General features: G+C 47.3%; 1 protein-coding gene across 13 annotated transcripts in view; it reads right to left on the reverse strand.

The window, feature by feature from the left end:
• Positions 1-916: 916 nt before the first annotated feature.
• The window catches only part of SCML4 (Scm polycomb group protein like 4), a 114,525-nt gene continuing 98,215 nt past the window's right edge, over positions 917-17,226 (reverse strand). For 10 of the 13 annotated variants that reach the window (XM_073893727.1, XM_025863557.2, XM_025863533.2 and 7 more), the window contains 2 exons: positions 12,763-12,908; positions 917-10,206 (listed from right to left, as the gene is read on the reverse strand). In XM_073893727.1, the coding sequence (XP_073749828.1) occupies positions 10,081-10,206; positions 12,763-12,908 (272 nt within the window). In that variant the 3' untranslated portion in view covers positions 917-10,080. Of the gene's footprint in view, positions 10,207-12,762; positions 12,909-12,935; positions 15,911-17,226 lie in introns of those variants that run through there. The other 3 variants (XR_012378513.1, XM_073893729.1, XM_025863508.2) reach the window with 3 other exon arrangements.

A 17,226-nucleotide genomic window follows, 5' to 3' on the forward strand; every position in this document is an offset into this window, starting at 1 on the left:
TTTTAAAAAGAAAGAAAAAAAAAAGCTAGGCCCTAAAACTACACCATTTCCTAAGCTCAAAGCTCCACACTCTCCAAGCACTTCTAAATAAAGCATGGAATTGAAGTAATGTTCCAGAATTCCATTATGTCCACAAAAAGTGAAAGCACAATGAATTTTCAAGTATTTAAAGTACCTGTAATACATATACCAGGCCCTCCGTGCACACACATGTGCCTCGGCACGAGCAAATGATGCATTAAACTTTCACTGGATGACCTTTAGCTCAAATTGCTAAACCCAATCATAAATACACACATGAATATGCATACACACACCCTTTTAAAATCTTTAGTTAAAAGGGAGGGAGACCATCTAAGGCAATGTAATCAACCCTGTTTTTCTTTTTTTTTTTCCTTTTTTTTTTAACCCTATTTTTATTTTACCGAGACAGGGAGATGACCTGTTTGTACCCTTGGTTTCTGGCTCTTCCATGCAGTGCATGGTTAAAGACAGAAGCTTTACCAGGAAAAGGGTTCGGCTGCCACTCTCCCAGGTGGAGAGAGATCAGGAAGCCTCCTGCGTGGGCACAGCAGTGTAGAGAAGTAGAATAAAGACGTGGAAACATGAGATCAACTGAGCCTGAGTTGAAAGAAAGAATCTGACAATAAATCCCTCAACTTACAAAACAAAAGGCATAACATTTCAATCATCATCATTCAATCTCACAGGCTTGGAGAACGTGGAATTTCACTTGCTCAGATGCCCTTGTTATCTAGCAAGAGGCTTGTCAGATAATTACAGCCTGGCCTAGCTAGGAAAACAAAAACCTTCTGGCCCAGTGACGCTTTGTGACATTACAATGGCACTTAATTAACAAAAAGTTTTCACTGTTAGTGTAAAGAAAAAATGGCAACAGAAGACAATTATCATGGAATGATTTTGTTTCACCCATTTTTATTTAGTTTTATTGTGTGTGTATAGAATAAAAAGCTAGTTTATCGGCAAATGTACTTAAAGGAGAAAATATATTAATAAAATTACATCTAGGTATCTGCAGGAGAGAAACGCTGTAATCAACCAATGTCTATAAAATGGAAATATTTGCTATATAAAGCAACTGATCTTTCAACATTTCTGGAGGATGAGATGAGAGGAGCTCATTTTTGTTTTTTAATCCTCAAGTGATCAAAGGTATAGCCAGAGGATGACAGCAAATTAAATACTGTGGTTTCGAATATGATGGATAATAAAAGAAATTAAAGTCCTTCAAATTCTCACACTTAGGCAGAAACACTTTCAGATCCTGTGATGGAAACAAGTCTGACTTCTAGGAAGACCTTAAGGGTGTGTGATTGTGCTGGACAAAGGCCAGGAATAGAGCACCCCCTTTCCAGAATTTTGCTGCCTTTCTCTCTCTTCTAAACCACATTTTCCTTTGAGAAATATATCATTGTCTTTCCCTACCCAGACTTACTATCGCACACTTCTCAGCAGACTGTGAAAGTCTAAAAACAAAACCTTACCCCAGAATGCCTCTGAGATAGGTCATCCTGCCTCATCTTTGATCCGGGCTGGCCCTCCTCATTTACACTGAGGCACTGGCCTGGCTTTGGGCACGGGCGGTGCAGCCAGTGTTAAGTGGGTCTGGACAAAGCTACACGTTCCCTAAAGAACTGTGGAACGATCGGAATTGCTACTGGATGTCAGAGTGACCCATGCAGATTACAGGAGGCAGCGTGGCTGGGAGAAACAACTCCTGCTTTTCAAGAGGTATGTCAGATTGTCTCCAGGTCACTTGGCTCTTGACCTTCAGGACTGAATGAGGAGGAATCCCTAGATGGATGGGCATTTGGGCCTGTGCTTAAGGAAGATTGATGAATTGTATAGGGAGATGTCTGGGTGAGTCACAGAATGAAGCATTTAAAAAGGACAGGACTCAAATGGAAATAAAAATCAATGGAACAGGATTCTTGTTCCCAAACTCAAGGACAGACCGAGAAGGCTAGACCTTGAGAAATGGAAAGATCAAGTGGAGATCAGGTCGGGAACATGACAGAGCTGAGGAATGCTGTGGGCGGGTAATGACAGGACAGTGGAAGGCAGGCAAGGGTCAGGACTGCTGGACCAGGGAGGGAAGAGACTACCTGTTAGTTATTTCTCTCTCCACCCCCGTCTCCTGCCCAAAAAGCATTTGAACTAGTGGAATGGAGAAAAACAGAAAGGGGTAAACAAAGAATCATAGAGGAAGGAAGGAAGGAAGGAAGGGTAGAAACGAATGAGAAAGGATGGCAAAATCACACTTATGTGGCTTTGAGAAAGAGTTATGGGCCCATGAGAGAAGAGGATAAGAAAGTATCTAGATGAAGTCAGACAGGGGGAGAAGTAGAAGCCACAAGTCATAAAACACAAGAGTGAGGAGCCAGCAGCCGCGCTGGTCTTTGCTGAGAGTAACTACTGTCACTGCCTTTAAAGGTCACTTGGATGCCCCTTCCTTTTCCTGCTGAGGAGATGAGGGTACCAGGTGGGTCATGCAGAGAGCTTGTTTCTTTTGCACTGCCTCATCATCTGCCCTCACAGAGTTATGTGGGACCCAGGGGAGATGACATGAAGAAGGTCCTACACTGGAGATGAGCTGTCCAGGTGTCCCTAATGCTTCTTCCTCCCAATTCCTCTGGATTTGGGGGCTCTAGGTATAAAAACAGGGTCTGTATATTTGCATACGCTCATGATACACTGAGGTTACCATGCCCAAAGATACAGCGAGATTACTTTAAAATGAACATGGTGGATGTTATACATCCAGATGCTGCTGCCCTTCCAAGTTGTCTATGCATTGCAGCTCCTTATACCAATGCCTGCCTAATATCTTTAAGTTGAGAAATGAATTGTGGCTGTTCTTGCTCGAAGTTTTGGACCAACTGAGGAAACACACAAGGAAAAGACAAACTAATGAGTATGGAGAGATGCCTTTTAAAATCTTAGATGGATTACCAGACACCACCCCAGTGGCTTTGGCTTGTTCCGAAAAGAAAAAAACATCCACTCCCAAGGGATGATGGGTACGCTTCCAACCACACTTTGAAAGGAAAGTGTTCTGGCTTCTAAAGATGACCCCAGAAGAGATGAACTAAAAAATATCTGGGCAGTGATAACATCCTTGGAACACGTGCCCAGGCTTTTAAAGGTGATTTCCTTGAAGGTGGAATACTCTAAGTTTTGGTGTGGTTATGAAAAAAAAAAAAAAAAATTGGTCCTATGATTGTTTTACATAACCACTTGGGAAAAGAGAGAAGTCCCAGATATTTCTGAATCTACTCTCAAGGACGGAGGTGGGTAAAGCATGGCAGAGGACAGGGGAAGCTCCTCTTCTATCCATCTCCTACGGGCTGTGTCTTCCCGAACAGGCTTGCTGCCATCGGCATGTATGACAGAGTGGCTTGCGCGGGAGGCCCAGTTTGGTGGACCGGCCCTCTCCAAGGTGAGTGAGGTTCTGGGAGTGCGGGGGTCATGGAAAGAACTTAACTCCCTGTGCAAGTTTACCCATAGATGGAAACCCTACTCACTTGTGAGAGGTGTCACAGATTGTGAAGGAGGAGGAAAAGGTGTTTTAAAAAGTAAAGTTGTAAATACTACCCTCTAATGCTTGCAATAGACCACAAGGCCAATCGGAATGTGAGATCTTAAGACAAAGGGAGGCAAGTGAAATGCAAGTTGGTGACTGCAGAGGTTGGGAGAGCCAGGAAATAAAAGGCAGCATGCTCTGCTTTGGCAATTCTCTTTTCAATAAAGATAATGGGGTTCAAAGAGAAATTAGTGGCTTTTTGACAAAAATATGAAAACTGGTCACACGTGTTCATTCAGTTCATTAACAGGGTGCCTTTTTTTATGACAAGTGCTATGCAAGGTGCTAGCTAATATCTACTTTTTCCAAGCACCAAGATTTAAGCATTTTTATAGAGAATCTGCTCCATAATCCAGAATTTTACATAAGTAAGCTACATAAACTACATGTTTTATTTAGTTTGGGGTCTGAGTTCTAAATCATTGCTAGATAGTTCTTCTGATTAAGACAAAATGTCCCAGAAAGCAAAATCTCCCTTTGCGATCCCTTCTCAAACATCCCTCAATTCCCACTTCTGGTTGCATGAACTCACAAATACACACTCATTCGTGCATGCACATACAAGCACGAAATGCAACTTGGGCCTGGGGTCATAACTGTGTCACTCTTTCATACCTTCAGGGCAGACCATGTTTATTTTTCTATCATCGATTATAACTTATTTTTATCTAAACTAAAGCTTTCTTAGTTCATCATATCACTAATGAGTACAATTAAGAGATAGGCCCTCAGCGTCTCATAGCATTTTCTTCACAGTTAATGAAGCGCATGGTCTTATAGATCCATTCACACAAGCCTAGGTAACTCACATGCCTGTGTGACCACAGCCAGATTCACAGCTGCACTGAAGCTTCTCCCAGGACCCCCTTTTGTGCGTGTGTGAGGCCACAAGAATTTCGCTAGTTCTTCACGACAGGGCTGATGAATCTGATGGCCATGACCTAGCTAAGTTCTACATTTATATAAAGTGTCTGCTCCTCTATCCTCATGTAGCAGAGCTGGGATCTACTTGCCAAGTCGGTTTGTATTATAGGTGCGGTTACTGCATGGGCGAGCTCTGTTAAAAAGAGAAAGATTGCAGAGTTGGCTTCATCTCAAACGTCTGTGTGTGATTCACAGACATCTGTGTCTCCCTGAGAAATAACTTTTTCACAACCAGAGCTGTCCAACAGAGAAACAAGCCACTTCCTATGGGAGTGAACTCCCCCTAATGGGAAGTAGTCGGGCACAGCCGTTTCTCAGGGCTGTGGGGAAGGCCATCCAGCACTGCTGGCGGGAGGCGGGGGGAGGCAGAGCCTTCCTGAGATTTGAGGATGCTACATTTATGATGGAGGCAGCGTCCAGTCACACAGGCGACGGGGAAAGGGCACTCCATTCGGGTCTGCTCTTGCACGGTGAGCTGTTGGGAAAAGCAAGGCACCGGGTGTGTTCCAAAGTAGGATCTAATGGAGGATGTTTGTGTTGGCCTTTTGAATCAAGCATCGGTGCATGGAACCAACTCTAAGTCTCAGGTAATACGGTGGAGCGACAGAGCCGAGCCTGGTGGGCTGGCAGCCCAGAGCAAGTCCGAGTGGTATACTGAGACCCTTTGGACAGAAAGATGCTGCAGTCCCCACACTGGCTGACGTCGTCACTATTTGATCACCTGCTGAGCCACCTCTTCTCCTTTGGATGTGTCTCCACTCCTCTCCTGCCCACATGCTCTTAATATCAACTCGGTACGGCATCCTCACCCGAGGAAGGCATCATTCTTAAGTTCTGCTTTCTGCTTTTCCCCTGGAGCAACTCAAACTCAGTGCTGAGGAGACCCGCCCTCAGGCTCTGTATGTAGGATTTGAAAAGCACAGGCCTGGGGGCCTGCTTGAGGAAGCAGGGTGTGAAGAAGAGCAAATCTTCCTCTAAAAATGTGCTTTTGCCCAGAACTGTTTCTAAGTTAGGGGAATTTCCTGAAGTCTGAGAGAGCCAGAGTGAACGTTCTTCTTAAGTACAGCGTTTTGGTGAAGTCCATGTGTGATAATACCACTGTAACCACAAAGGAATTTACCACAGGAAGTATCCCAGCTGTTGCTTATTAGCATTAGAACAAATTACACAAAGCAAATTGTTAGCAGACATGTTTCCATAATATTTAACTGGTGGCAATAAATAAGCGAGATTCTCTTTCAAGTAAACGTTAGATTTTCAAAAATCCAGCTTCCAATTGTCCATGAAGGAATCGTCTTCGATTAGGGTAAGCAACGGAGGGAAGGACTCCTTGGAAGCTGAGGCTCCCAGAGCTCTTCCCTGGACAGCCCAGCCCGCAGTGGTGCTGGGAGCTGAGCGGCTGTGTGTGAGTGCAGCGGGGCGTCGGCCCTGGGGTGACATCACAAGATGGAAACCGGAATGGCGGCATCTCTAGACGTCTGACCATCTGCGGGATTCACCTCTGGGGTTCTCAAGTGGCCTTCTCATGCCACCGGGGATAGGGGACATAGCAAGACCACAGCAGAGCTGGGCAACCACTCGGTTCTTGGAGTGTGTTTATAACAAAAAATAAACCACATCCACCAACAGGCTTTCTTTTGCTCCTCTCCTTAACAAAACATTGCAGCTTTACAAAGTTCATCTACTCCCTCACAATCCCATGTCTTGTTATCAGAGGTTAGGAAAAAAGGTGAGTCCAATCTCTTCATCCTATCACCCCTCTAGGGAAGAGCTGAAGAAGTGCCCTGTCAGAGCATTTGTCACCTGCTCACATGTATGAAAACCTGGTAGAAATAAAGCAGAATATTTCCATCTTTCAAGACCTTCTGACAGTGACTAAACTCAAGTCCTTGGTCACCTCTGGGCAGTTCCAATTATCTCCAGAGATATGACAAAATTCTCCTCAAGCAATCTCAAAAAATAATTTAAAAAATGACTTTAATTTTAAAAAGAAATTCCATACAGCACATAAATACAAAAATAGGTTATTGCAGCTTCAAGGGTTGGGATTGTGAGAGGAGGTGCTCTTTTATCGTTTTCCTAAGAAATTTATAGTTGTGTCTTCCCTCTCTCACCGGTTTCCTTCTCAAGCAAACCAACCTTAGCTCAGGACTCCTTCCCAATAGATTTAAATAGCGTATTTGGCTCTCCTGAGGAGCTCTTCACTCCTTCCTGATGAAAGGGGGAAAAACCTTGGCAGCCCTGCTGGAAGAGAAATGGTGGGAGCCTGGTGAACGCTCTGGTGGGCCCTAAACAAGGCGCTCAAGACGCCTGTTCCCTGCCCTGCGGGCTCCCCGCCCCGAGGGGGCGCTAGGCAGCACCTCAGGGAGGCCGGCCCGAGCCCGACACCGTCCCCAGCTGCCTCCACGGCGCACCCTGCTGGCAGTAAAGGGGATACCTCGTCCCAACCGCCGAGAGCGGGTTCTGCCTCCAAGTTCCAAACTGGGGAGGCATTTTAAACCAAGCAAACCGAATAGCTGACACGCTCTCAGCCTCTTCCTTAGGCTCTTCCAACCACTGTGTTAGGGGACACACACACACACACACCCCCTACATCTTTTACCTGAAGTCTTCACAAAGGGATTCATGTACTTATGAAATATTTAAAATGAATTTGGGCAATAGAATTGTCTCTAGATTTTTTTTTTTAAGTGTTTAACAGACACGGGTGATTGGAAATGTCTGGACATGAACACACACACTCACACACTCTAATTTGGAATTATGCAAAACTATATCATTATTCACCACAACCTGAAATACAGCTACCGCAGTGGAATGACAAGTACCGTATCCATACGAGTGTGAGGCTCCCGAAATAAGCTCACATTTGGACGAGAGTGACACACATGGCCTGACTCTTTAAGGTCCATTTAGAGGAAATGGCCTGGCATGTTTTACATTTGCTGAGCTATTTAGCTGCTCGGTTTGACAAGATTTTTGAAAGGGGTGAAAATTAATTATAATTGCAGTATTGCTACAATAATTTGGTTGGCTAATTGCATTTCAGTGCAAAAACAGGCAAGGAGGAATTTCCTCCCTGGGTTATTTTCTGATATGGCAGATTCATTTTAAGAGTAATGAGATTTTTAAAAAGTCAAACCTTAAATATCATGGCTTCAGCAATCTGTCCTGCTTAAAGTTTAATGCAAAATGAGATCGCACCTCCGTGAGAGCAGTTACACGTGAACATGGATCCAGTTTTCTCCTAGACTTGAGATGAAAAAAATCTCTCTCCTCCGAAAACTACTCAAAGTATCTCTTTGACATTGTTTGGGGATGATTTTAATTTGGGAGCACCAATGTTTATGCTTTTGTAGTGAGCGAGGCACTGCTGAGGGTGGGTAGGAAGTTTTGAAAGTCTCTCAACGAGGTATATGTTGATGAAAGAGGCATGACGAGTTTCAGAGGCCTGAGCAAAACACAGCGGATGGGCTGTCATGGCGTTTTCTGGATCTCACCGTTTTCACACTGGCAGCTCTGAATACATAAACTAGCCGTGGCCTTTTGAGGGGACTTATCTAACTCCAGACCATCCATGAGCACTCATAATGAACAAACTTTGAGGGGCAGAGTCATTTTGTCACTTTAGAATCTTGGAAGACTCTGTCCCCGAGGCCTGATTCAAGGTAGTATTGTCAGGTGCCGAAAGCAACCGACACTAAGCCCTTCCACAACCTGATGACTCAAGCTCAGTTCGGTGAGCAGGGGTAGGACACGGTCCTCCTTCCCGCCTCTGTCGTGCTTTAAGTCCAGCCACCGTTTGTGTGTCTGAAAAAGGATTTTGCTAGGATGTGCTTTCTCAAATATTGCTCATCCAAGTGGGTCTAACACCATGGCATGGAATCTTCCTTAGGGTCTTCCTCTAAGTTCTAACTGATTTACAGAAGATCAGTATGCAAATCTAGCCTGGTTGGCCTCAAGGCTGCACAGCTCCTGTCCTGCACAAGGGCACCCGGTTGAGGGGGAGGGGGAGGAAATCCCCCCTCCCCCGCTCCGTTCATCACCTGAGACCCCCCCTGCTCGGCTGCATCCCCGGAGAAAGGTGTGCTTTTTCTAATTTGCATTTGGGCCAAGGGGGGCCCTGAGTTTTCTTTGATCCTCACCCTCCCAGAGATTGCAGAGTCTAGTATTCATCTCCTCACTTCTAACACTGTGGATGTTTTTAAGGAAGAGGATTTGCCCGTGGCAAAGGTGAATTCATTTTGAAAATCTGTTTCCTCTTCAGCAAGGGAGGACGGATAAAAGGAAGAGGGAAAGAGAGAAAGAAGGATAAAAAGAAGAATGGGGATGAGGTTGCCCTCTGCCTCGTAAACTGGGGACGCGTCATCCTTGCTTGGACACAGCTGCAAAGGGGTGAAAAATCGATTTTTTCCTATTACTCCACGACGAGGAAGGAAAACCTATTTGTAAATGGAATTAAACCCAGTAACAGCACGTCCGTGTATTTGTTGAGAACTAGAAAAATTTGCCAGCGGTACAACTACACAATCCAGAAATGTAACAAGAAATCAACACTCTCCCATTTCAAAGCTTATCTGAGACATTTTTCTAATTTTTTAAAAGAAACACCCATGGGCTAAATGTCACTAAGACTCTTCAGCGTGCCAACACATCAACACCCCGGTAAGGACTCTGAAAGGGAAGGAACTCCAAAGCCCCATCTGGGAAGAACATACTTCCACATTTTTGCCTTTGCTGCTTGGGCATCTCAGTCAGTCAATAATGACTGGGTTATGAACTAGAACATTCTAGAAGATAGTTTCTTCCCCAAGTTGCAACCTGTGGTGCTGACTGTGGAAGAAATTCTCCATGTCTGTGTAGGCTAGATCTTGTTCACAGAGACCCTAACCGGTCCACTGAGTACTAAATCAGCAGGCTGCTGCTGGGAGGGTCCTGAAACTTCATTAGCAGTCTGCCCTCTAGTGGGACAACACAGTACTTCAGATAACTAGGAATAGAAAAAGATTTTTTTCTTCTCCTTCAGAGAGCAAAAGAATTCAAGTTTTCCAGATAGTGCAAGGTGAGGAGGCATGTTTCCTCAGAAGACAGCTTCCAGAGCTGAATTAAGCAAGGCTCACAATGACAGGTCCCTGGGGCAGAGTTAAAGACAGGTGGTGCTATGGTGGAGTCCCTGTAGAGACAAAGGTCTTTATTCTCACCTCCTTGGAACCCTCCAGGGTTCTCCGTGGTCTGTAGCACTGGGTTCCCTGATCTCTCATCATAAAAATAGGACCCATTCTCAGAGCAACCAACCTATCAGAAATGCTAAAATAATAGGCTTTTCCATTATTTTTTTTTGGCAAATCATTAACACAGAAGAGCCTTTCAAAAGGGCCATGTTGAATTTTTTTAAAAGGCAGAGATGCACAAGGTTTAAAAAAAGACCCAGTCTTTGTGGCTGTTATTTTTCAGGAGAGAATCCATTTTGTGATGGTGGCTGGATGTTGGTAAGGCAGAAGATGATCTTGAGACCTGTTGTCTGGATTTCGCTTCTATCTTTGTAAAAACCTTCAGAATTTGGCTTGCTTCAGTTTATCAATATGGTAGCAGAGTTTCAGCGCGGGTCCCAGTTTCAGACCCAAGTACTTCATGATCATGTCGCTCTTCAGCAACAAGAGTGCATTGCCATCAATCTCCTGGTGGAACAGGATCAGAAAAAAGAAAATCCAGAAGATGGTCAGATTTATCAAACAGTGGCTATGGTTAACAGGGGGTCAGGGGATGAGGTAAGGGAATATGGATTCACTCAGGTACACATTCTTTTAGTCCCAAGGCAATGTCTTCTTTTAAAAAATAGAGCAAACAAATACTGTGTTCCTCTTCCCATAATCTCCCTGAGGTCATATGACACACTAGATTTTTCATATTCCTGCTCCCGATTGAAGGAACAAAACATAAACCCCAGTTATGTGCCCAATATGCCCCCTGTGATGTTTATCTCCTTATCTGCTTTAGGGCTAAAGGAGCAAAAAGTTTGCAATGGACTTAATGTTTGTGTTCCTCACCCAAATTCAAATGTTGCAATCCTACCCCCCCCATATGACGGTATTTGGAGGTGGAGGTTAGCCCAAACTAGAAGGCAGGTCAGCCTGAGTTCAAGCCCCAGGCAGATGTGACGGTGTTTAGAGGTGGGGACTTTGGGAGGTAATGAGGTCATGAAGGTGGAGCCCTCAGGGATAGGATTAGTATCCTTCTACAGCAAGATGGCAGTCTGCAACACGGAAGGAGGCTTCTCACCCTGATCTTGGACTTCAGCCTCCAGAACTGAGGAATACATTGCTCTTGATCATAAGCCAGCTGGTCTATGGCACTTTGTTATAGTAGCCTGAACAGACTAAGACAAAGCGTCATCCATCAGCTGGACCCTGAAACTAGCAATTACCCTTCGATCTCAGGTGCTGGGTATTCTGTCCATCACCTTAATCTCTTGTTCTTTTCTTGGTAAGCCCACCGACCTTGAGCTGATTACCAAATTGCTAATTACACTTGAGGAGGGATTTCAGGTGTTTGGCCTTGTTAATAATACCAGGTGGCATACAACTAAATAATGCACCTGCTTCATCTCGGGGTTTAGCCCAGTGAACTACTAAGGGGATGCTAGCCCCTTGAGGTCGTGGTCTTGGTATTGTTCCCATTTGTCTCTGAAGATGGTAACCCTCCAGAATGCATGTTCAATTCATGAACCTAGTAAGGCTCGGTTTCCTCACTCACCTATACTGTTATTTTCAGGCCACAAGAGACAAAGATAGTTTGAATGCTCAGGTTGGGGGAAGAGGCAGTTACAGGACTCCTACAACTATGTGAGGGCCCCCCCCGCCCCTCTCATGCATCTAGGCTGCCAGCCAGAAGCACCCACTTTGTATCACTCACTCTCTGTGTCGTTGGCAAAATGGCAGAGTGGACCAATCTCATCTGTGGACCTGATCTTCTCTCTTACCCCCACCTCCTAGACTTCCACCGTCCCCTACCACTCTGGGAAGGCAGCCAGACTCCTCCCACTCAGATCCGTCTCAACGTAACCCTCTGGGGTGCTTATTCTCAAGGCCCTGCTGTCCAGTGACATCAGATATATTGCTAACGAAATGTGAGTGTCGGGTTAGAGGAGGAGTCTCCCCAGATCTGAGAATATGGTTTCTATGACAGAATCGCCAAATTCAAGTGAGAGACAGGAGGATATCGTGGTAACTGTGGTAGGCCAGAATGACGCTCCCTCGCTTCCCCCCACAAGACATCTACGTCCTGCTCCCTGAAGCTGGGAGTACGTTAGGTTACCTGGCAAAAGGCAATTAAGGTTGCTAATGAGCTGGCTTTAAAATAGGGGGAATATCCTGGATTACCGGGTGGGACAGACAGTGTAATCACCAGGATCCTCAAAAGTGGAAGAAGAAATCAGAAGAGAGAACCGGAGTGGGCAGCCTGGGAAGGACTCACTTGATGCTGCTGGATTTGAGGACAAGGGCCGAGCCATACAGGGCCAAGAAATGAGGGTGGATCCAGATGCTGGAAAAGGCAGGGAAACGAATTCTCCCTAGACTTTCTAGAAAGTAATTGTCATCCCTGCAGACACCTTGCCCTCAACCCACTGAGACCCTGGTCAGACTTGTGACCCACTGAACTGGAAGATGATAAATCTGTGTTGTTCTAAGCTAGATGTTCGTGGTAACTGGTGATAGTAGCAACGGAGAACTGACATAGTAAGCTGGGCAGATGCAGTATTAATTACTACCTACCTATTTTTTTTTCATTTACCACATTTATGTATTTCGGATTCTCCTAGTTTTGTGAGTACATGTGAACTGAAGGCTAGCTACAAGCCAGGCACCGTGCCGAACACCTGACGTGCGTTTTCTCATCGAATCCTCCAAGCAGCTTAGGAATCTGTGCTATTACAGTCCGCCTGGCATATTGTAGGTGTGCTACAAATGTTGAATGACCAGCCGGATGGATGGATGGGCAGGAAAGCAGGCACTCCTAATAAAGGCCAAAACGGGGGAAGAGATGGGACAAATACCCCTTCTTAAAAACAAAACTATGTGGTTGTTCTGCTCTGAGCAGCCTGTGGCTCCACCTGGCCTCCCCAGCGCTTAGTTTAGCCCACCCCCTTCTGCAGCCCCGGGGCTGCCGGACCCTCAGCCTTCGTGCAGCCCTCCACCCCCCTGCCCTGTCCCGGGCCGGGCCCACCCTGCGCCTACATGCTTTCTGAAGAGCTCCACGTGAGGACCCAGAGCCTGCGGGTCAGCGTCCTTCACAAACCAGACCACATCCTCCACAGTCCAGGTGGACGGGTTCCTGCTCCTCGGCCGCCTGGCGTCCTGCCCGTCGGGGGAAGGGCTCGAGGCTGGATGGGTGGGCACAGAGAAGAGCATGAGACACGGGGACGAGGGCCTCCCTGCTTCCCCGGTGCCACCTGCTCCCACCTGGCCCAAGTGACCTTCTGCGCCAGAGGAAGGCTGGGGTGGCCGCTCGCATCGGGAGCCTGGAGCACGGGGAGGCCACTTCTGGAGGCAGAGCCTCCCATCTGTGCAAAACTCCTCTGTTCTCCCAGGGAGTAACTTGTTAGAAAATGGATCTCCTTCAACAGGCTGAGATTCTGATCCACGCTCGAGTTTTAAAAACCCCTCCTGCTCAGCTCTGTGTCAGTGAGCCCCGGGCCTCCTGTAGCCGGGTCCTTGGTGACCAGAGAAAGCTGGCTAAGATCAGTGTCCCCATGGGCCCCTGCCGCGCTGGGGGGCCAGAACGAATGCAGCTCCTCCCTGCCTCCCCGGGGACACCGTGACCATAGAGATGTGGCCAAGCTGAGGTGCATTTGGGTCCTTGTTCGGGGTCTCTGCCACCCACACTTGGAACCCCTGTCTGTGAGGGCCCTGAGCAGAAAGGAGATGTGGTCTTGCTGCTGCAGGCGTGCCCTGAGTGCCTTCACCGCCCCCCTGCTCTTCAGAGCACTTGCACCAATCTACCCCTCAGCCCGGGAACCCCTTGACAGCCAAGGACCTACTCCTGTGCCTGGTGTGTAGCTGGTCCTGGAAAAGCGATGACTGCATGAGTTGCACTGTTGCATCCGTGAGTCTCCCACATGGCAGGTTAAAAGGTGCAGGACAAGTAAAGGCAGAGGAAGGTAGTGAATCAGACACCTGCACTATTTAGGGATTGACTTTTTTTGGTATGGCCCGGATTAACTCATCCTCCTTCCCCTGCACCAGCTTCTCCCCCTGCCCCTCAGGTTTCTGAAACCACAGTGATGTCTCTACTTCTACCCCTATCTCTAGCATCCCTTATTCGCTCCCCACATGAATTATTCTAAAGCTCTTAGAAGGAAGCCTCTCACATGGGATCCTCCCTTCCATCCTGGTTCCCCTAGCTGGGAACCTCTTACCCAAACCCCTGCAACGGTTTTCTATGGGCATCCTTGCCCTGGGATCGCTTCCTTCTAGAGCAAAACTGTCTACTGCCTCAACGATTTCCCCAGACCCAGCTCTGTCCGTGCCCCTTGTGAATGTCCCTTGCCTATGCACTGACTCCAGAGTCCACAGTCTAGCTCAAGGTCAAGGACTCTCTTTGGTCTTAATAATATCTTTCCTTCTGAGACAGAGGGGAAGAGCTTTGGTGCCAGAGAGACCTAGGGACAAATCCTGGAGCTGTTCATTGCTAGCAATTTGACCATGACTCAGCTCATTGGCTGTAAAATGGCAACGCTGTCCTCCAGGAAGGGCATGTGTCAGGACTGAAATGGGATCAGACACAGCCCTAGAGCTACCATGCATCAGGTGCTCCCCAGAGGGAAGGAGGCACCCTGCCTGCCTCCACTGCCCTCCTGCACACTCCTATCCAGGCACGCCGACCAAGTGTCTCCTCAGCTTCCCTTCTCCGTCTTTAGCCAGTGCTTTCTGCTTTCCTCTAGAAGCACTTACCCTCCCCTTTCCATAGATGTTCCACCGGCCATCAAAGCCCAGGCAGACCCTTCCCAGGCAGCGTGTCTGTGTCCTGCCATCTGGATGTCACCTTCCTCGGCTTTTAACCCCACACCTTTGTTCTAAGATGCTTTCCACAATTGCCTTATACTGCAGGTATGCATGTCTGTAACCTCCATTTAGGTTTAAGTTTCTTGAGGAGGATCATTTTCATTCCCCCCAACCCCACCCCTACCCCATTCATTCCGTAAACATCTACTGAGCGTCTCTTCTGTACCAGGTCCGGGGCAAAGTGTTTGGTGAAAAACAGGATCCTCTCATTACAGGGTTTATAATCATTGGCTCCTCCCCAATTCTAAGTAAACGTGTTTGTAAATGTGGGCTCAATATACTTTGTAGAAACAGTATAAATAACTCATACAAAAGCCTTGAGCAGATAATTCTTAATCCTATTTTCAGGGCAGAAGAAAGCAGAGGCTCTGAACAATGAAATGGTTTCCCTACAGAATAATTCTATGTCCAGAAGCCTCGGCTTCCATTTCCCTCCTCCAGTCCCAGGGTGCGGTGGTTCCTGCTGTCTCTTTCTTGCTCCTCTTTTTAATGTGCTTGAGAAGGAAGGGCACAGTTCTCCATTAGTGCTGAGCGAAGTACAGCATCGCATTTCCAAGTCTGCCCTAAAATTACAATGGTTTGCTTGAGAATTGGATTTACTTTGAGATTTCCCCTGCCTCTTCCTTGCTGGACCTGGAAGGGTCCCCTAAGGTGGGTTGGCATGGGGCATTTTGCCGGGAAACTGTTAATGCACCCTGGAGCCATCTGAATGCCGATGCATGCTTATTAGAGATGATTTCACTGCATCTAAAGACATCTGCACTCAACATGGGGACGAGGAATCACGGAAATCACGGAAATCGCATTCGCCTTGGAATCCGCCCCATCGGAGCTTCGGCACTAATCGGGGTGATAATAGATGCTCTGATTACAAAGGCTGGAAGTCTTTCGGTGCCACGAATGATTTTAGAGTGTTCTGAGCAGAGGTCAAATCGAGTTTCCTGTATCTGACAGGAAGGGAGAATACCAGACCAATTCACGGCATCGTCCCGGGGAGCCTAAGCTCCTTGAGCAAGGTCAGGGCACAACTTTGCCAGGGGCCACGGGGGGTGGGGGAAGGTTAAGCAAGAGGGGCAGGCTTGTCTTTATGAGGAGGCTCGCCAGGTGATGGCTGTGGACGGAGGCAGCCCAGTTGGAAAGCGGTCCGCTCCTGGCGCCCGGTGCTTGCTGTGGGCATTTTTCACTTTTCCAGGATGGAACGGCAGCAGCCGGGCCTGGCCTGGGAGCCTCTCCGAGGGGCCTCTCAGTCATACAAGACAGAGAGCAGCAGGAAGCCCGTCACACCTTGGGAGTTGCTCAAGATCCAAAGCACATAAACTCGCTGTAGAAGGAAGAGAAATGGAACTTTCCAGTGGCAGGTTTCTAAAACCTTTGCAGTGGTGTGTGCTCACAAAGATAATAAATACGCCAGCCCCCCTCCAGTGGCTGTGAAGGTGTCAGGAAGACAGATGTGTCCGGCCTGACACAGCCAGGCCAGGCGGAGGTCACTGGACAGCAGTAAGACAGGAGGAATGTGAAAAGAATCTTGCTCCTAAAGGACCAGGGCGTGAGGAGTGCTCACCAAACACCTTCCTGGGAAGGCAGCATTCTCCAGCTCAGGGAGCTTTGTGTATGTCATGTACCTTCACTGGAGCTGCCAGAGACAGTGAAGAGTGAAACCCAGTCGTGAACGGAGCTGTAACTAAAGATGGCGGTGGTTGTTTCTAAGGTTGACCTCACAGGCACCAGGAGCAGAATGCCTGTGAATCAGTGCTTAGAGCAACCCCAGGCATTGTCACAGCCCAGGTCCTTGCACTGCTGTCTGTGAGTCTCTGTGTCTCACACATGCCCACAACCACACACATAATCTCCTTTTGCTCGTTCATAATTCAAAGAAAACTTTTTAGCTAACAGTACAGCCATGTGGAAAAATGGAATGAGCAATGAGCTGGGAGTCAAAAGTCCCTACCACCCACCGGCTATGTAAGCATCTTTGTGCTTCTCAGGTGTGAAATGAGGGAGTTGGGAGTTGGAGGGAATCTCTAAGGTTCCTTCCATCTCTGCTGCTGGTTTGGTCCCTTTTTGCCACAGGCTGTCGTGCACAACACCAAGGGAGTTACTCTCTCACGTATCAGAGAGCCTCATCAGTGTGTCCACATGCAGAACACACTGACTGAAGAGCCAACAGCCAGGCGTGTAGCCCTGTCCAGGCCCTGATCATTCTCAGTGGGCTTCGGTTTCTTCATCTTGTTTCTCAAGAGTATTGTAAGAATCAAGTGAGTATGTGGCCTTGGACTGGAGCCTGACGAAAAGCATCTTGAAGGGAAGCCCATGAGTCTCCAAAAGGGACCCCTCCAAAAAGTGTCCTTCCTCAGGCTGCTTGTGAGGCCCTTTGGCCCTCTCATCCTCTCTAGCAGCTGGATCTGGGTTGGGAGGGATGGGGGTGAAGGCAAGGGGACAGTACATGTGTTCTCAGCTCCTCCTAATGACCTGATCCCTGTAAAATGCATCCTTCCTAGAAATGAGGCCATGCAGAGTGTATGAGGTACCCAGGCTAGCTGGGCAACATCAGATAGCTTAAAACAGTGTTGTTTCTGTTTTTCTGTTGTAAGAATTTTTTAAGACTCCATGAGGTGAGAAAGATAGGCGATAGAAGAG

This window comes from Callorhinus ursinus, unplaced genomic scaffold (genome assembly GCF_003265705.2).
Source record: "Callorhinus ursinus isolate GAN/ISIS: 27379988/994484 unplaced genomic scaffold, GSC_fseal_2.0 scaffold6, whole genome shotgun sequence".
Taxonomy (NCBI): Eukaryota; Metazoa; Chordata; class Mammalia; order Carnivora; family Otariidae; genus Callorhinus; species Callorhinus ursinus.